This window comes from Fusarium oxysporum, chromosome II, assembly GCF_013085055.1.
Source record: "Fusarium oxysporum Fo47 chromosome II, complete sequence".
NCBI classification, from domain to species: domain Eukaryota; kingdom Fungi; phylum Ascomycota; class Sordariomycetes; order Hypocreales; family Nectriaceae; genus Fusarium; species Fusarium oxysporum.
Window position 1 is genome coordinate 2,314,518 of NC_072841.1, and position 18,789 is coordinate 2,333,306.

An 18,789-nucleotide genomic window follows, 5' to 3' on the forward strand; every position below is an offset into this window, starting at 1 on the left:
AATTATCGGGCGTTGAGCAACAGTCATGAGTTTAACTTCATATCATTAATATGCATTCCCTTTCTCTTACAGGTTGTCTTTCTGCTTGCGAATAATCAACGAATGGCATTGTGGCTTCAATAGTAGATCGCCACTATCCGGCGCCAGGCTCCATGCTTCAAAAGGTCAACGCCATTGTATGCAAGGGCGAAGCATGAAGGCAGCCGGCTTGACCTCAAGACATCACTCAAGGTGGGTGGCAAAAAGTGATGGGCATCTTGTATCATTCAACAAAACAGTCATTGAATTTAAGCAAATATTATTCGAGGTAACATTCTAATTACATGACATTGAGAAGTTTGATCCATGCATTACTTAAAGCCAGCACAGGCTACCAATCCTCTAGTCAATCATGATGGGGTATCGATGGTGCGATGAAGAACGCGAAAAGATTTTGTGTTTTCCAGGGCGGCATATGGCGCGAAGGTTTGACATCCCTTAGGCGGGGACAGTCATGCCCTCGTTGGCCTTGTAGCCCTCGGCAGGAGCAGATGTGTGAGCCTCACGATATTCGGCCTCCTTGTCCTGCTGGATGAGATCGCAGCAACCACAGCAGCATGCAGTGGCGAGGTCGACGAGACAGCTGCCCTGGAGGTTATACTTCTCACGGAGGTTGGCGCGCTGGAGAGCGAGAGGGATCCAGTGAAGACCGAAGCAGGTAGAACCCCAGAAGAGCAGGCACTGTTGACGGGATATGTTAGTAACAGTTAGATAGAGTGTATAAAGAACATACAGAGGTGTTGATGGGCTCGTATCCTTGAAGGTTGCCGTTCTTTCGGAGACGGTGATGTGTCTTGCCAAAGGTCACGCAAGGAACGCAGCAGGTGATGGCGCAAAGGCTGATGGGGCTAAAGCAACCGAAGAAGCTGTTCTGCCAAGGCTGAGAAGACTCGGGCGACTTGGAGTTGACATGCTCGCTGGGACGGGCGAGGACATCGTTGAAGCGGTCCTTCCACTCGTTCAGGTCGTTATGGTCAATAGGACCGTTGTTATGAGCGTTTGTCTGAGCTGGGGTAGACATCTTGATGTTAAGAAAGTAGAGATGAAAGAGTGACAAGAACGGCTTTAGTATGTAGAAGATGGGAAACGGTGAAGGAGAGTGATGAACAAGACCATGTGAAACAGAACGCGGATCCCTCCCATACTTATTACTTCCATTCCATACCCCAGCTCTCCACCATCACCTTTTTCACGACGACCTAAAAGTGGCTGCAATCCTGAAAATGCCTGATAATGTTAGCGTGCACCAAGGCGTTCTGATCACCATTCTAGCAGATTACAGCTTTGACACGGGGCGTGTGACAGCCAATCAGAAGCAGCGGCCAGAGCAATCATGCGGAGAGGTTGTTCAGCCCTGTGGTAGGCTGGAAACATTTGATTCGGCAGTTGGGCTAGTTGAGGCGCCACCAATTTGGGTCTGAAATTGAGCATTGGGAGCTAATGCATGGTGCTGCAAGCCTTCCAGCGCTGGGCGCTGGTTGTTTTGTTTTGAAGATAAGAAGCTCCTTTTCTTTACGGAGATGTAACACATTCAATCAATTCTCTACATGACGGTGTTGTCGTCAGAGTGATAGTCCTTCCGGATGCCTGTAGGTAAATGCGCCCCAGGCTCTGGGCGCAAAACGAATGCCAGTTCATTCCAGGCATCGGATCATGTTTCCTCGGCACTTAACCTTAACCCAAAGCCGATCGTAAAACGAAAAATTAAATGAAATTTGGCCCACTCACCTGATACGCACTACAGAAGTGAGCGCTCTTATTCCGCTGCGGCTGAGTCGGCAATTGCCTAATGCGGTCTGAGCACTGTAGCTCAACTACTGCGTATGGCTTGGACTGAAAGGTAAGGCCAAGTGACTCATCGCTGTCAAGTTCTTGGCCAGGAAAGCTTTTCTTTTTTGTGCCTGGTTCGCTTATTGATTCTGTTAATGGATAAGTCGGAGGCCGTTGATAATTACGAGGTCTGGTTTGAGGTTTCATGCGGACGGGATGCTTGACGAGGCGGAATCTCCACTGCGGGGATCTCTATCATTCTGGAAGCCGATAAGATTTGAAAGATAACGGGTTTGGCTTCTTATCATAACCGGTTCTATTTATATCCCCTCATATCTGGAACACTGCAGATAATTGGAGGATTTCCAACAAAGTTACGCGAACAAAGAAACATCCAGACTGGTAATCAACTGCTCACTGGCCGGGAGAGCTCACGATCACAAACATCTGATCAGCCTACAACAGAAATGTCCGCGTCGAAGAAGGAGTAGAAGGTTGAAGGCCGATTTTCCAGAGTCTATTCTCAAAGCAAATATCTATGCAGTAATATCTACATGAAAGCCCATCTGATCACTTAAGGCATGTTGATACCTCCATCAACGGGAATAACCTGTCCGGTAATAAAGCTTGAGGCAGGGCTAGCGATAAAAGAGATAACATCAGCAATCTCCTTCGGCTCACCCTCCCTAGCAATAGATTGGTGAGATCTCAGTATATCACCAATGGGGTTACCCTCCATACTCATATCGGTGGCAACAGGTCCGGGAGAAATGACATTGATAGTGATTCCCTTGCTAGCAAGCTCACCCGCCATCGCAGTAGACATGAAATGCAAAGCAGCTTTGGACGAGCCATACACCGTCAGGGGGGTAATACCCAGCTTTCCCGCGATGCTACCGATGTTGACGATACGTCCTCCGCTGGGCATGTGAGGAAGTGCTGCCTGGATGAGAAGGAAAGGTCCCCGAACGTTGGCGTGAAACATTTTATCCCAAGACTCAGTCTCGATGGCTGCAATTTCAGGGTGTCCAAATGCGATGCCTGCGTTGTTGATGACGATATCGATGGTCTTGGTCTTAAGACCGTCTAGAGCTGCGCCAACGAGATCGGTGCCGAAGGATTCGGATGATGCATCTGCTTTGGCGGCGATGGCTTGGGCGCCGAGTTCTTTGATCTGAGCAACGACTTTCTCAGCGGGTTCGGCACTGGTTGCATAGTGAACAACGATCTAGGAACAGCCAGTAAGTCGAGTTCAGAGTGAAGATAGAGTAGGTACTCACGTTGGCTCCATGCTTGGCGAGGGCTAAGGCAGTGGCGGCACCGATGCCGTTGAGCTTAGAGGAACCAGTGACGATGGCAGTCTTGCCGGCGAGGTACTTTTCAGAGCTCATTTTTAATGATTTGGATTTTTGCTGAAGTGCTTGAGATAGTAGAAGGTTGCAGAGGTGATGAAGTTGTTGGGTTGAATTGTGATGATGAGATAGTCTCTTGTCCTGGCAATCGACCGCTTCTTATAATCGTGAACAAACTCCTATTCCGTCCAGCACTGCAACTATATAATACTTCCGTCAACTATCAATCATCCGAATCCAATTCTACAACCGAAGTACACTAATTGGTTCATTCTACGTCATATCCAGCAGAATACAACACAAATTCACGATCTCAAAATCCTCCCGCACTAAAATCCGTAATCTATCCGACAACCTGCAGCACCTCAAACTCCATACCATTCCCAAAAGGGAGTTTGCTCAGCCTGCTAGGGCTGAAGACATTGGTCGACGGAGGAATTGAATAACGCGACCGAGTTGCCCGTCCACTCACAGTCTGAAGACCCCTGCGCGCAAGGGGATCCATCAGCTATTACTAACGCACTTTCTACAATGCCGAGAGCCGAGCTACAAAGCGACTTGCGCTAGTGGCTTAGAAATGTTACGAGCTGTGATGAGGGATTGGTGAAATGGTATCTGTGGGGCTTTGGATGACTGAGCTTTTTTTACCTTCAATGGATTGTTTTGTTGGTATGGTGTTTATTGCGTCATTGGTGGTCTGGTGCTTGGAATGTGTTCTGGTCATCTGGTGCATTTGTAAATGCGGCGCCGGTGGATTGGCTGAACAATGTTAACGTTAATGGTATCAACGTGAGATGCAGATTGGATTATGATTCGAGGAAGCAACACTCTGCTTAATATGCGTCCATCTATATAATAGAAATATCAACTGCTACTTCTTGTCTTCTCAAACATTTCATATACAACTTGAACAGCTTGCCCCATCTCCTTTCAGCCCAATACTATCAAGAACTTTTTAACTAACTACTTGGCTCAACCCGGCATCACAATGCCTTCAGTAATTGTCTTCGGTGCCTCTGGCTTCGTGGGTGGTATGTCAACTATTCTCAAGCTTCTTTACCATCCCCACTGACTTCCTGTGCCCAGCTCCTTACACAAAAGCCCTCAAGCAAGCCCATCCGGACTGGTCCATCACAGCCTACGTTCGCAGTCCCCAACAATCCGAGTCGCAACTCAGCGCAGACCGTGTCGTAGTCGGAGACTTCTCCGACTTTGAAAAAGTCAAGGCCGCCAGCACAGAGCACGACATCGCCGTCAACGCCGGAAACTCCTTTACAGCTGATCCAGTCGCTGCTATAATCGCCGGTCAAAAGTCCCGCGGTCCCAAGGGTAAGGTGATCCATATCAGCGGTGGAGGGAACTTCATCGACTTTGGCACCTCAGGGAACTTTAATCCTGAGAGTAAGGTTTGGAACGATGCGAATGAGGATGATATCAAGGCTATTCATAAGGATATGTTTAATGGGCAGTCTGATACACTTGTTCTTGAGGCTGGGAATGGGGATGATGGGATTGATACCTACATCGTCTGCCCATCCGTTGTTTACGGTGGTGCGAGTATTTCTTCCCCCATTTTGGGCGTGGGGTATAAGCTTATTACTGGAAACGCCAAGCCTCTGGGGTACGTTCCCTACGTCGGTGAGGGAACAGCCGTCATAAGCACAGTACGCACTTCTCCTCTATCTTCCGTACTCATACTAACTTCTGCAGTGTCACATTCTAGACCTAGTCGACTTCCTCGTCAAGATTTCCGACGTTGCAGCTCATGGCCCCGCCGAGGGTTCTCCATACAGCCGTTTCTATATGTTGGAAACTAGTCGCGTCGCATGGAAGGATCTGGCTACTGAGCTTGCAAAGATGATGCATGCGCGAGGTATCTTCTCGAGCCCTGAACCAGAGAGTGTTGAGTTTGAACAGGCTGGTGAGGGAGAAGTTAAGTATCTTGTGGGCTCGAACATGCTTATGAAGGGCGACCGTGCTGCTGCGATGGGTTTCAGGGCGAAGCATCCTAGTATTCTGACACAGATTCATGAGGATCTGAAGGAATTGCCTATCTAAGCCACCTGCTCTAGGTCGTCGGCTCGCGGCTACGGTTGTCACATCGCAATAGTTTTCCTGTTTTGAATAGATCGTTTTGCGTCACTGGACTGACATTTGGTGCAAAAATGGTGTGTAATGCTTCATGTGATTGTCATTATGTCGTGATATATAAACCTAAACCAGAACGCCATTCTAGCCTGTATTCCGATGTCTATACCGTGCCCGCAGTATTCTAATCGCAATTTTAAGATTCCAAGTCTAAGCCTCTAACCAAAGTTCGTGAATAACAGTTTTCATAGTCTGTCAAGTATGTTAGATGATCTGACTCATGAACTGCGCAGAAAAGGTGACTCATACCTGTTCACTTTGTGCCGTGTTGTATTGGCTGAATTTTCTGTCGAATGTCCGTGATTGTGTCTTCAATTGTGTGCGCACGCATCCACCTACTACAGTGGCGCTGCCGACTGTCAAGAGAAGAGGGACGATCCTGACGCTGTTAGCTTAGAAAGACTTGGCGGGTTTTGTTGGGGCTTACTTTTGACCGGTGGGCATGACTCTGAGAACTGGTTGCATTTTGGTATTGCGAAGAGATAATTATCGTGGTAGAGATGGTCGAAATTACAGGTGAATTTTAGTGCAATGCAGTTCAATCAGCAGTAATTAATGAGCTTGAGAGTGATGATACCAAAATCTAGAATGATGTCTTGTTCATTATATACCATATCTTCTCACCAAAAATGCCCCCGTATCTTGCATTATCGATAACCGTCAATCGCGTGGTGAGAGCGGCGTTTCGAGGCCGTCTGGTGGTCCGATGATTCCTCGTCTGGAACCCCTGGTCGGGTGCTTCCGGGGAGTCAATCAAGCGGTGCAATCGGGCCATGAGGAGATCTGAGTTGGAATACAGTGGGCGAACATGAGATGCGCATGTAATAATGAAACAAGGGCTATTATTAAATATATGCAATTAAGTTTCTGCGTATCAAATTCTACGATATCATACGCGTTTTTACATGTTTCTTCAGTGTCGGGAATTGTCGGTCAGGCCATTATATGTGTCAAGAGCCTCAAAGGTGAAACAGATTGCCTGTACCGCACACATTGTTACTGGTATGTAGATGATCGCCTTTTCTAATCTTGTTTATCTACGGTGAGGCTCAAACAATGGCATGTAGGTCATCTATTCCAGCGGAGTTCGCCATGGATTAAATTTTCAGGTACCACAAACCATCTGATGCTTGGCCTCGGCGGATCCCGATTCCGCCCTTTCCATCGCCAGGGGATGATAAACTGAACCGCGGTATCCGATCCCAGATCGCTCATCAGGCAATCGCTAAAAGATTCACCGGCTTTTCTCTGTGCTCACCTTGTTAAGGCCCGATTGTATCTTGAAACTTCAATTGCTGAAATTTTTTGAATCGCTGACGAGGAATGTTTCAATTCCTTGATTCTCAGTTCAGCGTGTTTCTGGTTACGGGAAATGGTCTGTGTATCTGACCATTTTGCTCGGTGTTCTCGGGTTAAAAAATGAAGGTTGTAACCACGGAATATTCCACTCTTTTAGGAAATTCCATGATTTCTAGATAGCTTCATTTTTTCGACTCAAGCATAGAATAGAGAATTGCTGTTGGGCTTGGCTGCTTGCTCCAGCCACCCTACCACGCAAGCTCGTGACGTCATGCCAAGTTCTCAACTTGACGATATCAACCCTTGTTTAAACCCCTCTCTATCATGAAGAATCCTCAATACCATTCCCATTCCTTGTATACCCTCACATCAATCCATTGAAGAATCATCATGCCGTGGAAAGACCATCTAAAGCGTCTCAAGAATGAGTTCGAAAATCTAGTCGGTGAACCGCAAGCTCAGAATCAACAACATCCCCCACCGCCTGGACCTCCTCCACCTCAGCAACCCATCGGCGGCCAGCAGCCAGGCCACGTCTACTGGCAACCTCAATTCCGGCCTGATGTCCCCGTCACCCAAGAGTGGGATGCAAAGATCGGAAACGGCCCGGATGGCTGGGGTAATCAGGAATTACAGTACTACACCGCCGATCAACAAAATGCCTTCCAGTATGTCCAAGTCTAACTATATTAAGAAGCTACTTTTATCTAACTAAACAGCACTCCTGATGGGAAATTGGTACTGAGAGCTGTTGCGAGTAATTCTTCTGAGGACCATGAGAAGCGGTATACTTCTGCTCGCTTGGTGAGTCGGCAGACCCTCTCTAGGGATCAGGGCGTCCTCACCGCCTGGATTACTTCACCCTGTGCGACGGGTATCTGGCCTGCATTCTGGCTTCTTCCCCAGGAGCCTTTTTCGTGGCCTACAGATGGTGAGGTGGACATTGCGGAGACGTGGAATGGAGATCTTGAGAATCATTCTTGTCTGCACTGGGGTCACCACCATGAACCTCACAAACATCGTGTTCTCGGCACTAAAATCCCTGACATGCAGCATCGCCCGGTTAGGTATGACTTTGCATGGCTCCAGTCAGGTGGACAGCCTGGTCAGGGTAGAATGATCTGGTATATTGATGGTAGACCTGTTATGAAGGGAGATATCCCCGAAGGTACAAGGCCAATGAGGGAGATGACTATTCTTCTCAACGTTGCTATGGGAGGTAATGTTTGCGGCGGTAAGACCCCTGCAGATGGATATTACGATATGGTCGTGCATAGTCTGTATATGGGAAGCGAGCCGGAATATGGTGGTTGGCATCGATTCGAGAATGATTGGGCTGCGTCGCCGATGGGAAATACCTACTGAGCGCTGAAAAATGAGATGAAACATTACAACATTCGATCTTGCCTGAGCCTTTTTGGAAAGCTAGCCTCCTTTAGATGTATCTGAGGTCAATCAGCAGATATCAGATGTTGATGTACTCAGATTATGCCAGATTCGATCAGAACATAACTCAGATGGATATGTCGGATGATCTTGGTCATAGAGATCGTCGGGATTCGGGAAGTTCTAAAAATACTTGCCGATAGACGATAAGCATGATAAGTTTTCGATAAGTTGATAAGCTTTGATAACACTCTGATAAGATAACACGGCTTACCGCTCAACCTACCAAAGGAGCGACAGATTCCGGTAGGACAGTATGGCAATAGAACTGTCCGAAGTTTTGTGATTCAAACTGTGCCTTGAATTGGAGTGTCAGGTAAATTGACTTTGGTGTTCTAAGCTGGAAGATGATATGATCGTCAAATAACGGCTTACGTTTGCACATTTCTACCTGCGCAATAGTTGGGCTCAGAGATTCGAAATTGTACGATAACAATAGCTTTACAACGGACGCCACGAACGACAACGAAGTAGCGTCACGAATATGTTCACGAATACAGTCATGAACAGGGTTCTCCAGACCTTCCTCGGGTTCTGTAACGCGTTTATGTTGCTATTTTGTTAACGATGAATTTACTGCTTTAGACTACCCTACACTTTGAAGCTACTGGAGTCGATGAGTAATAGAAATTACCCCGCACGATAGGTCGTATCAGCACCCCAGACTGGTTTGGGGTCAACCCGGACTCCGAGGAGAACTTGATCCACTTGACGATATTTGGAGCTCAAGAGCTCAAGAACAAGTTTGACGATGATGAATATCTAGTAGAAGAGAAATATCTGTGTCGTCTTAACTCGAATTAGTATAATTCAACCGTAGTGAAACAACGTTCTTCAGCTCCGACTTCGCATCGCGTGATCACTATCTCACTCATCGGTTAACCTCCCGATTCACCTCCATCATGCTTTTTACACCATAATCCCATTTGGAAACCACAGCCGACACTCCAAACCCTCAGACCAACCATCAGATAAGACCCTCGCCACTTACCACGTTCCAGATTCGGCGCCCAGACCAGTCGGGGAAATAAGTCAACACCCTATCTCCGCGACCAAGACCTCAATTCTGGGGAGAGATTAGATTGGAGAAACGCGTTTAAACTCCTTTTGGAAGGAACATGCGACAGGCTAAACCGTAGCTTCGGGTCTCTAACGTCCGGGGCTTGATAAACCATGACTTAAAATCTCGCCCTTCTCCTGCTATTCATCTCCCATCTTCTTTTCTCGCCTGGTGCTCCGAGATTGTTGGAAGACTATTGTCGATATGAGTGAAACTACTTCAAAGGCGGACTTTACCGCCAAGAGAGATGACGATATCCACGATGCAGCCAAATCAATCACCAACAACGAAGTCCCCATAAACGCCTCCGGCCACGTCCAAGAACTCCCCCAGAACTTCAACCTCCTCTCCCTAGCAGGCGTAGGCCTCGTCGTCGGCAACGTCTGGCCCGCCATCGGCGGCTCCATCCTCGTCGCCATTTTCAACGGCGGTCCACCAGGCGTCCTTTACGAATTCATCGTGGTGTCTATGTTCTACTGGACAGTCGCCGCGAGCGTTGCAGAGCTAGCTAGCGCTATTCCTTCATCTGCTGGTGTCTATCACTGGGCTTCTGTTACGCCTGGGCCGAAGTGGGGGAGAATTATTGGGTTCTTTGCGGGATGGTGGAATTATCTTGCTTGGTGTCTTGGGTGTGCTAGCATGTCGAGTATTCTTGCGAATACGCTTGTTCAGATGTATGCTTTGAATCATCCGGGCTTTGTGGCTGAGTCGTGGCATGTGTTTATCACGTATATCATCACGACGTGGTTATCGTGTGCGGCTGTTTGTCTGTGGAACAGTGCTATGCCGGGGCTGAACAAGTTTGGAGTTTTCATCATCTTGGCGGGTTTCATCATCACGGTCATCACTGTTACTGTCATGCCTGGAAGAGGAGGTCGTCCGCCGCATGCTAGTTCGGCGTTTGTCTGGAAAGATTGGACTGCTGATATTGGATATCCGGATGGGTTTGTCTTTGTCGCTGGTATGCTCAACGGAGCGTACAGTGTTGGATCGGTTCACGCGACAACTCAACTGGCAGAGGAGATCCCTAACCCAAGCCGAAATGTCCCCATCGCCATCTTATTTCAGGTCGCGACTGGTTTCGTCACTGGTCTTTGCTACCTTATTGCCATCATGTACGCCATCAACGACTACGACGCTCTCTTTGAATCGGCATATCCCATCGCCGAGATCTACCGCCAAGCTACCGGCTCCGCAGCTGGTGCTACCGGGCTGCTATCACTGGTTATGATCTGCATTGCCTTGACAGTCGTTGGGCTCTACATCACCTGCGGTCGAACGCTCTGGGCCCTTGCCCGTGATGGCGCGACTCCTTTCCCTGGAGTGCTAGGCCATGTCCAGGAGTCTCTCGATATGCCTCTCTGGTCTACCATCGTCACAGCTGTCCTGGTTTCAGTCCTCGGCGCCATCTATGTCGGTAGCACAACAGCCTTCAATGCATTCGTCGGAACCTTTATTCTTCTCTGCAGCTGTTCGTTCTTGGCATGCATCCTACCCAATCTCCTCAGTGGACGAAAAAACATTGCTTATGGACCCTTCAGAATGCATGGTATCTGGGGTTTTATTATTAATGGCATTGCATGTGCTTATCTTCTTATCTGGAGCGTTATCTACTGCTTCCCTTATGCTTTGCCTACAAGTGCGGCGAGCATGAACTATACTTGCGTTATTTGGGGCGGTCTAACTTTCTTGGTTAGTCTTTGGTGGTTCGGAAGTGCAAGAAAAGGATATCAGGGCCCTACGACTACTGGAAGTGTTGTCCCGGGCATGGTTATTGATGCAGCCTGATCTGTTGTTGATATGCAGTAACTGAGCCTAATCGTACGTTTGCATTTTGTCTCACTTGTACATAGTCCAATGAACATCTCTGTTATTCTCGAAATTCATTCTTTTTCGCTTGTCACACTGCCTATGCCGTCCCGTAGCCTTAAATAATTGTGATGGCCTCTTTTGGGTCGCGTGATCAAGTTGATATGCTCGTTACCCAGCCCACCCAATGCAGATCTTGCGCAAGCCGTCAACAGACTATCGAATTTACCATACTGCATTAAAATATCCCATCTGAGTCATCCAGTCAATAGGACGAAAAGCCGCCAGGTTACAAACTGGGTGGCCTCAGAGGCAAAGCCACGGCTATACGTATACCTATCAAGCCATACACAGATGACAGCAAAAGATCCTGTAGGCAAGGCCGCAGTATCATATGCGACGCGTAAAATGACAGACATTGAGGATCGAGGCCTTTGCTTCCGCGGCGCTTAGCAAGACGGGCGACTGGGATATTCAGCTTGTGACTTGCCCTGATCTTCTCATGGATTGTATGCCCTAACTTTGCTATGACCACCGTTTTAATTGATACCATGTGTTTTAAATTCGTGCGACTTTAGGTTTCGAGAATCGAGGGCTTTCCTTGTGTTTCAGCATGGATAATCAAGTATTCGGGTTTCCACTACGCGACTTTGCAAGGTACAGGCCTCGTTGAGGTGATACGTGATACCACGAGTAAATGCCTGACGACGTCAATTGCGGCGCGGTACATGTAACAGAAGCAGAAAGAATCGCTTACTGTAACGTGAGAAATTGAGATTGTGTGTGAGATTTATTTCGCGCATTTGGTCTATAGAATTGCCGCCTACGGCAGATGTTCATACGCAAATGCGTGATCACGAAAACTCCACGACGCGCTTTTAGCTAAATTAGTTAAACGATCTGATCCTGGATGCCGGTGGTTGGGCATGCAGTCAGTCAAATCTGATACGACGTCTTTGTGGGGTTTGTCACAGATAGAAACACCGAGATTGATAGGAAAACTTGGCAAAAGATCAGCGCATCAAGGTCCGCGAATAGCCTCATTTTACCTTGCCTCGCTTTCGCCATCAATGAGGCCTTTTTAGCACTACCCGCCAGCCACAGTGAGTAATACTGCAAAATGAGTCAGAAAGCCTCAATTAGCAATCTCAGCCTCGATCAACGCCTCTTAATTTATTTTTACATTTCTCGATATCTTAAAATCGCATCGCATCCAAACAATCGCTCTGCCTCGATTCATCAGCCGCCTTCGAGAAAAATGACAAAAATCCGTCAGCGAATCGGAAACCCCCACATAAACGTTGCAGCCCGACCGTAAATCACGCCTAAAAGCGACAAAGACAAAAACCTGGCCTCAAAAGCGCTACAGGGGTGCACCCTTGCAGATTTTGTTGCCCAAGACGCTGATCTTTGACTGGATGCCCTGACTTTAACGATTGGGCGCGCTGAAATGTTTTGAGCTGTGGAAATCTGGCGGAGGGCAGTACAGAAGGAATTTGCCCTGTGTACAGCAAACAAATCGTGTACACGTAACTGTACACTATGGAGTCTTGCATCTCTTGACTCCCCTTTCTTGCAGAGCCGGAGTAAACTGTAGGACAAAAAGACGCTTTGATCTGTTCTCCCCCTGGCACTTGCAGAGGCTAAATCCACTGCCCGTCAGTACCGGGGATCTTCCCCTTCAACCACGCCTGTCCACATGGCCAAGTTGCCACTGTATTTTGGATACTCTATCACCCCGCTGACTCTGGGGTGAGACCAATCGAGGCCCTTGAGAATGTCGGGTCACTTGTCAAGAGGACAGGGGCCTCGCTCGCCCTTCCCGCTCTCCCGTCCACAGCAGTTGAAGCTAGTGATACCTCACGCGTCATGGCACAGCCAGAGTCTCTCGTTGGACCAGCTGTTACTGTTGGACGGGCCAGCGACTCGCTGGCACCTGGGGGGACGTGCCCAATGGGGTTGGGCAGTGGATCTCGAACCACCCTGAGGCGGGTTCGACAGACAAGGTTATCCTTCTTGAATTGGGCTCCTCGGGCTCTCTGACCCGGACGGCACTAGGATCCCTGCCCTGTCCTGTCACCCGCAAGATCAGGGCGATTTTGAACAAAACTGGATGGCCAGACACTCTCTTCTTTTTGAGGTGATCTTTTTCTCTCCTCTTTTTTCCCAAGTAGAGATTGCACAGCATCTAATACAGCGAGGTTTATTCTTGTTTGTTTTGTATCCGTCTTCTTGACCATTTATCTAGTGTACCCGACCCCTCCAACTCACCGCCGCCCGCCGATCATATCACCCACTCGAACCGTTACTTTTCCCCCAGGACCCACGAAGTACACACGAAACAAACTCGCAACAAACATAATATTCTTTTTTTATTATTTCTTTATCACAGCATAGCAGTCCTACAATATGAGAAAGTCACAGACCAAGACGAAACAAGCCCCGCCAGCGCGTCGGCCTTTCGATCCATTGTCACAATATGAACAACAACGACAGCAAGAGACTGCCATGGCCCTCACGATCCGGGGCAACCCGCCCAGAAACAAGTCCGATTCATGGGATGAGAGTACAAGGAACTCAGGATCCAGCTCTGCCATGACGAGAAACAGATCTATCTCACGACCACCAACACGTCGACCAGACTCTGATGGACTCTCAACAGTGTCTGAAGCCACTACTGCCTCTGATGCCTCGACTGTATCCACCAACACTGTCTCATCTACATCCACATCACCACCTCTACGGAACCAACGACAGGATTCAGGCAGAGGCTTCATGTTCCAACCTCCTCAACTCCGCTTCCGAAGCACTCAAGACACACGATCACCAGAGCCTTCACCCAGAATGTCATACATGTCAGATGACAACTACGACTCAGCTTCAGAGGTTGGCTGGGGCACTTCATCCAACGTCTCTGTCTCAACAAGAGCTACTACTGTCATGAGCGACAGTGAAGATGACTGTGCCAAGACCCCAACACGGTCTCGCTCCATCGTGCGTAATTCAAGCATGAGCACATCTCAACAATCTCGACCTGCTGAGAAGAGAGTTGAGTTCGAGGCAGATCGACAGCTTGAGCGCCGAACAGAGCGTGAGGTTGAGAGAACATCTGGTCGACAAGTTGAGCGTCAACAAGAGCGGACTAAGGAAAGATCACGAAGTCGTGGTCGGACCTTTCACATCCACATCGAGCCTAAGGCACAGGAGCCTGCGAGCAACGCCAACAACCAGCAGCAACAGATACAGCAGCAGCCGCAGCAACAACAGCAGCAGCAACCACAGCAACTGCAATTGCAACAGCCTCAACAGCAACAGCAACAGACTACTGTCAATACCGTCAACCCACAGAATGCTATGGTTTCATCGTCGGTCACCCAGACTACTACATCACAGACCTACACGCATCAACCCATGATGGCCCAACAGCCTATCGTCAGCCATCAGCCTGTTGTTGCTCCTCAGCCCATGATTGCCCAGCCTGTCATGCAACAGCCCTTGATGTTCCCTGCTCAGCCTATCAGCCCTCCTGTCATGCAACCCGTCATGCAGCAGTCCTTTCAGCAGCCCATGGTCCAGCAACAACCCGTTGTTCAACAGCAACAGCCTCAACCTGCTCCTCCAGTTCAACGCATCCCTGAAGAGCGTCAGCTTCCTGAGCCTACCCGTCCTCCTTCTCGACAACGGGCTCGCTCACGTGTTGACGTCGAGCGGACCATGAACAATGAACTCGAGAATCTCCGGGGCGAGCTCAAGTCTCTCAAGGCCAAGCAGAAAGAGACTCTCAAGGATCTTGATGACGCTCGGTACAGGCTCTCCCACATGCAGTCCGACAAGGATGAGCTTCGAGAGGAGAGGAACAAGGCTCAAGCTACCAGGGACAGACTCGTTGTTGAGTTTGAGGAGCAAACCCGACTGCTTGAGAGGACAAGGACACGTCTTGACGAGCAACGTCGCACGTTGGAGAGGTTTGAGAAGGACCGCGACATGTCAATTGACAAGGTCAAGAAGGACCGTGATCAAGTCCTTGACCGTTTCAAGCGTGAGCGTGACCAAGCCATGGAGGTTGTCGACAAGTTCAAGAGAGAACGCGACCAAGCTGTTGAGCAAGCCCAGCGAGATCTCGACTTGACCATCTCAAAATCTAAGAAGGATCGCGACCAAGAGTTGCAGAGACTTCAGCGCGAGCGAGATGAAGTCATCCAGCGCATCCAGCGAGAACGTGACTCTGTTGTCGACAGACTTCAGAAGGATCGCGAAGTTGCTGCTGAGAAGGCCAAGAAGGATCTCGATGTCTCCATTGCCAAGTCCAAAAAGGAGCGCGATTCTGCTATCGCTAAGCTCCAGAAGGAACGTGACCATGCTCTTGAGCAGGTCAAGAGGGAGAGAGACCAGGCTATCAACCAGGCTAAGAAGGAGCGTGATATGATCGTCTCCAAGCTCACCAAGGAGCGAGATGAGCTCTTGCAGACTGAGCAGAACTTCAGCAACAGAGTCAAAGAGCTTGAGGACCATCTTGCCAAGCACCGAGAGCTGAAGGCTGCTCTTGAGAGAAACTATGAGGATCTCAAGAAGACCAGCCAAGAGTCTACTCAGTCTTACAGCAAGTTCGAAGCCAAGGCCATCAACTTGGAGAGAGAGCTCGACGACATCAAGGCTATCCGCAAGTCTCAGGAGACAGCCTACCAAGCTCGCATTGCAACCATGGAGATCTCTCAAGAGTCCATGCAGTTCCGCGTCAGCAACATGGAAGAGGATCTTCTCGACAAGGCCAAGGAGCTGGGCGAGCTCACTGTGGAGCGTGACCGCTACAAGACAGATAGCGAGAACTCCAAGTCTCAAGTCGAGTCTCTGAACAAGGACAAGTCAGGCCTTGAGGAGGACAAGAAGAACATGCTTAAGCAAATCACTGATCTCACAAGCGACAAGTCAAGACTCCAGGAACAGCTAACGGGACTCGAAACCGACAAGAAGGCACTCGAAGCGCAGGTCACGACACTCCAGGCTACGATCGACGACTTGAGGAAGGAGAAGGACACCTGGACCAAGGATACTGAGAGTAAGGACGCCCGAATCGCTGGTCTTGATACCGAGAACGGAGAGCTTAAATCGCAGATCGAATCAATCACTAAGGAGAAGGAGGCGGTGGCGAAGGAGGTTGAGGAGGTTGAGACGAAGCGGAAGAAGTTGAAGAAGAAGTATGAGCAGTTGCACGGGGAAAACAAGACGATGAAGGAGCAGGTGAGGAGTTTGTTGAATGATCAGGATGATCAGACGTCGCAGGTGTTGAGGTTGGCGGTTGAGGTTAAGAGTTTGAGGTCGGAGAACTCGAGTCTCAGGTCGTTGTCGGATACTGCGAGCGTGGTGTCGAGCTCGCTGTCAACTATCTCGAGCTCTGTTAGCACGGTTGATGACACTGCTAGTGTTGTCTCTGATGCTACGGAGAAGCCAGACCCTGCGAGTGTACCGCAGCCTGCGTCTGTTGAGGATGTACCGGAGACTGAGGATGTGATCGTTGTTGAGGAGGAGGTTGAGGAGCCTGCACCTGCACCCCCACCCGCACCCGAGGTTGAGCCCGAGGCTGAGACAAAGGTCGAGGAGGCTGAAGCTCCGGTTGAAGCTCCAGCTGAGCCAGAGGCCCCTGTGGAGGAGAAGGCAGAGGCTGAAGCACCCGCTGAGGAGAAGGTTGAAGAGCCAGCAGCTGAACCTGAACCCGAGGCTGCCCCAGCACCCGAAGAGCCCGCTCCTCCTACCGTCGAGGAACTTCAAGGCGAGAACACAGAACTCAAGGAGAAGGTCGCTACCACCACAGCCGAACTTGACGATATCACCGGCAAACTCACCGCCACCGCAGAAAATGCTGGTAAACTCCAACTCAGCGTTGACACCCTAACTACCGAGCGCGACGAAGTCACCAAGAAGCTTGCCGCCGTTGAGGAAGAAGCAGCTGCCCTCAAGGAAAAAGCCGCCTCTGTCGACACCCTCACCACCGAACGCGATGATCTCAAAGGCAAGCTTACCGCCGCTGAAGAAAACGTAGCCAAGCTCCAAGAGAAAGTCTCCACCGTCGACGCTCTGACCGCTGAGCGTGATGAACTCACCAAGAAGCTTGAGAGCGCTGAGCGAGAAGCTGTTGTGTTGAAACAACTCCGCACTGAGAACAACAAGCTCATGAAGCAGCTTGACGAGGCCAAGAAGGCTCAGAAGGCTGCTAACGCGGAGGTCAACTCGCTTAAAACTCAGGTTGCTGCTCTTGTTGCTCAGATTAACAACGGCGGCATGACCAGGAGCAAGAGTGGTGGGGGGAGGAAGCCCATCAAGGATCCGAAAAGGGCGCAGGAGCTGGTCATTGTTCGGGATCCTCGGAATGGCAGTGGACTGTAAGTTCTCCCTGATTCATTATTCATGATGTAGTGATACTAATATCTACAGGAGCCATATTGTGCGACGACGCAACCTCAACTCCTCTGCGACGAGGTCTTCTTCTCAGTCTGATGGATCAGCTGATGCTTAGATGATGGATGGATGTATGAACATGTTTAACGAGTCACTCATTTGAAACATTTTCCTTTGTATACTTTTCTTTGAGTTTGGGATGTTTGAGTAGGGAGACGATTATGTAGAGGTTATACTAAGACGGACGATGCAATATCTGTATGAGGAATGGTGCATTACGATAGGATCATGGGAAGATGTATTTCTTTGTGTATGGATAATGGATAATGCATGGGATGAATAAATATAAATTGGAAGGTTTATTACTGTCGATTGACTGTGAATGTTCACTTGAGAATAATATCTTGTATGTAGCCATCTATCGAGTCGCTACTGTGCTGTATAACCACCGTCTACCGGGAGGTTCACCCCAGTGACCCATCGCGCCTCCTGGCTAGCGAGGAAGATCGCGGCACCAACAAGATCTTGCGGCGATCCGGTTCCATGGAGAGGATGCCTTGACCGGATCAGGTCCCTATCACGAGTCTTGATGGTGTCGGCAAAAATGGCTGTCTCCGTAACTTCACCATCTGTCAGCGTCGATGAAAGTCATGAGGTCTTGAGTACTTACAGCCTGGACAGATGGCGTTGCAGTGAATGCCATCTCTCGCGTAATCGAGAGCGATGGTACGCGTCAAGTTTGTCACACCACCTTTCGACGCAGCATACGCAGCTTCACGATTAGCATTGCTAAGATTGTAGACATGGGGTTCTTACCATTGGTGTATCCTCCGACGAGGCCAAAGATTGATGACATGTTGATGATCCAGCCTCGGTCGCCCGTCTCAGACTTGTCTTGCTTCAGCATCTGAGCAATTACATACTTGCTCACGAGAAAGATGGACTTGAGGTTGACAGCAAGGGTCAAATCCCACCAGTCTTCTGGAGTTTCATGCACCCGTCGAGGTTCCTTGCCTGCTTCGACGGAAATGCCAGCGTTGTTGACCAGCCTGTACGGAGTGAGAGTCTATTCTCGGCGGGCCTGGATCTTTTACTTACACGTCAATGCGGCCAAACTGAATAACAGCTCTAGATACCAATTGCTCCACGGCAGCAGTCTTGGTAACATCTGTTTCAACGAAGATAGCCTGGCCGCCATTCGATCTGATCAATTCATCTGTGTTGACCTCCTCCTCTCCATTCACACTCGCACGTGCAGCTGGCTGGAGGTCAGCGCAGACAAGATGCGCCCCCTCATGTGAGTAAGCCAGTGCAATTGCACGTCCCAAGCCAGATGAAGAGCCTGTCACGATGCAGACGTTGCCAGCAAGACGAGGTCCAAAAGTCGAAGACGCCATTGTTTCTATTCTTGATAAAGATATTGTATTTAATGTATTTATTGAACGTGAAAGGACAGTATTTATAGAGCCATCA

General features: G+C 49.2%; 7 protein-coding genes across 7 annotated transcripts; 3 read left to right on the plus strand and 4 right to left on the minus strand.

Annotated features, from left to right (window-relative positions):
• Positions 1-290: 290 nt before the first annotated feature.
• FOBCDRAFT_15025 (PLAC8 family-domain-containing protein) lies at positions 291-1,147 on the minus strand. The gene is made up of 2 exons (XM_031173402.3): positions 773-1,147; positions 291-720 (listed from the first exon to the last, which is right to left on the minus strand). The coding sequence occupies exons 1-2, from the start codon at positions 1,058-1,060 to the stop codon at positions 478-480; spliced, it is 531 nt and encodes a 176-aa protein (XP_031050187.1). The 5' UTR covers positions 1,061-1,147; the 3' UTR covers positions 291-477.
• Positions 1,148-2,328: 1,181 nt separating this feature from the next.
• FOBCDRAFT_315539 (uncharacterized protein) lies at positions 2,329-3,314 on the minus strand. The gene is made up of 2 exons (XM_031173403.3): positions 3,090-3,314; positions 2,329-3,037 (listed from the first exon to the last, which is right to left on the minus strand). Exons 1-2 carry the CDS (start codon positions 3,198-3,200, stop codon positions 2,384-2,386), a joined length of 765 nt encoding a protein of 254 aa, XP_031050188.2. The 5' UTR covers positions 3,201-3,314; the 3' UTR covers positions 2,329-2,383.
• A 750-nt stretch (positions 3,315-4,064) lies between these two features.
• Positions 4,065-5,319, plus strand: FOBCDRAFT_176435 (uncharacterized protein). The gene is made up of 3 exons (XM_031173404.3): positions 4,065-4,192; positions 4,248-4,825; positions 4,872-5,319. The coding sequence occupies exons 1-3, from the start codon at positions 4,150-4,152 to the stop codon at positions 5,217-5,219; spliced, it is 969 nt and encodes a 322-aa protein (XP_031050189.2). The 5' UTR covers positions 4,065-4,149; the 3' UTR covers positions 5,220-5,319.
• Positions 5,320-5,327: 8 nt separating this feature from the next.
• FOBCDRAFT_214764 (uncharacterized protein) lies at positions 5,328-6,018 on the minus strand. The gene is made up of 3 exons (XM_031173405.3): positions 5,737-6,018; positions 5,559-5,688; positions 5,328-5,501 (listed from the first exon to the last, which is right to left on the minus strand). The coding sequence occupies exons 1-3, from the start codon at positions 5,772-5,774 to the stop codon at positions 5,460-5,462; spliced, it is 210 nt and encodes a 69-aa protein (XP_031050190.1). The 5' UTR covers positions 5,775-6,018; the 3' UTR covers positions 5,328-5,459.
• A 923-nt stretch (positions 6,019-6,941) lies between these two features.
• Positions 6,942-8,082, plus strand: FOBCDRAFT_214767 (concanavalin A-like lectin/glucanase domain-containing protein). The gene is made up of 2 exons (XM_031173406.3): positions 6,942-7,276; positions 7,328-8,082. The coding sequence occupies exons 1-2, from the start codon at positions 6,999-7,001 to the stop codon at positions 7,971-7,973; spliced, it is 924 nt and encodes a 307-aa protein (XP_031050191.2). The 5' UTR covers positions 6,942-6,998; the 3' UTR covers positions 7,974-8,082.
• Positions 8,083-9,248: 1,166 nt separating this feature from the next.
• FOBCDRAFT_247952 (amino acid/polyamine transporter I) lies at positions 9,249-10,902 on the plus strand (the record flags this gene model as incomplete). The annotated part of the gene is made up of 1 exon (XM_031173407.3): positions 9,249-10,902. The coding sequence occupies exon 1, from the start codon at positions 9,319-9,321 to the stop codon at positions 10,900-10,902; it is 1,584 nt and encodes a 527-aa protein (XP_031050192.2). The 5' UTR covers positions 9,249-9,318.
• A 6,843-nt stretch (positions 10,903-17,745) lies between these two features.
• On the minus strand, positions 17,746-18,732 carry FOBCDRAFT_247953 (uncharacterized protein; the record flags this gene model as incomplete). The annotated part of the gene is made up of 4 exons (XM_059610823.1): positions 18,415-18,732; positions 18,133-18,365; positions 17,987-18,088; positions 17,746-17,945 (listed from the first exon to the last, which is right to left on the minus strand). Exons 1-4 carry the CDS (start codon positions 18,711-18,713, stop codon positions 17,746-17,748), a joined length of 834 nt encoding a protein of 277 aa, XP_059464139.1. The 5' UTR covers positions 18,714-18,732.
• Between the last annotated feature and the right edge of the window lie 57 nt (positions 18,733-18,789).

Excerpts from the sequence above, each read along its gene's own strand:
- FOBCDRAFT_176435 (XM_031173404.3), top strand. The coding sequence starts at position 4,150 with ATGCCTTCAGTAATTGTCTTCGGTGCCTCTGGCTTCGTGGGTG. Across the intron at positions 4,193-4,247 it reads TGCCTCTGGCTTCGTGGGTG|CTCCTTACACAAAAGCCCTC; the intron begins GTATGTCAACTA and ends TCCTGTGCCCAG. Across the intron at positions 4,826-4,871 it reads GAACAGCCGTCATAAGCACA|TGTCACATTCTAGACCTAGT; the intron begins GTACGCACTTCT and ends TAACTTCTGCAG.
- FOBCDRAFT_15025 (XM_031173402.3), bottom strand. The coding sequence starts at position 1,060 with ATGTCTACCCCAGCTCAGACAAACGCTCATAACAACGGTCCTATTGAC. Across the intron at positions 721-772 it reads ACGAGCCCATCAACACCTCT|TGCCTGCTCTTCTGGGGTTC; the intron begins GTATGTTCTTTA and ends TCCCGTCAACAG.
- FOBCDRAFT_214767 (XM_031173406.3), top strand. The coding sequence starts at position 6,999 with ATGCCGTGGAAAGACCATCTAAAGCGTCTCAAGAATGAGTTCGAAAAT. Across the intron at positions 7,277-7,327 it reads GATCAACAAAATGCCTTCCA|CACTCCTGATGGGAAATTGG; the intron begins GTATGTCCAAGT and ends CTAACTAAACAG.
- FOBCDRAFT_214764 (XM_031173405.3), bottom strand. The coding sequence starts at position 5,774 with ATGCAACCAGTTCTCAGAGTCATGCCCACCGGTCAAAA. Across the intron at positions 5,689-5,736 it reads GTCATGCCCACCGGTCAAAA|GATCGTCCCTCTTCTCTTGA; the intron begins GTAAGCCCCAAC and ends TAACAGCGTCAG. Across the intron at positions 5,502-5,558 it reads ACACGGCACAAAGTGAACAG|ACTATGAAAACTGTTATTCA; the intron begins GTATGAGTCACC and ends CATACTTGACAG.
- FOBCDRAFT_315539 (XM_031173403.3), bottom strand. The coding sequence starts at position 3,200 with ATGAGCTCTGAAAAGTACCTCGCCGGCAAGACTGCCATCGTCACTGGT. Across the intron at positions 3,038-3,089 it reads TCGCCAAGCATGGAGCCAAC|ATCGTTGTTCACTATGCAAC; the intron begins GTGAGTACCTAC and ends GGCTGTTCCTAG.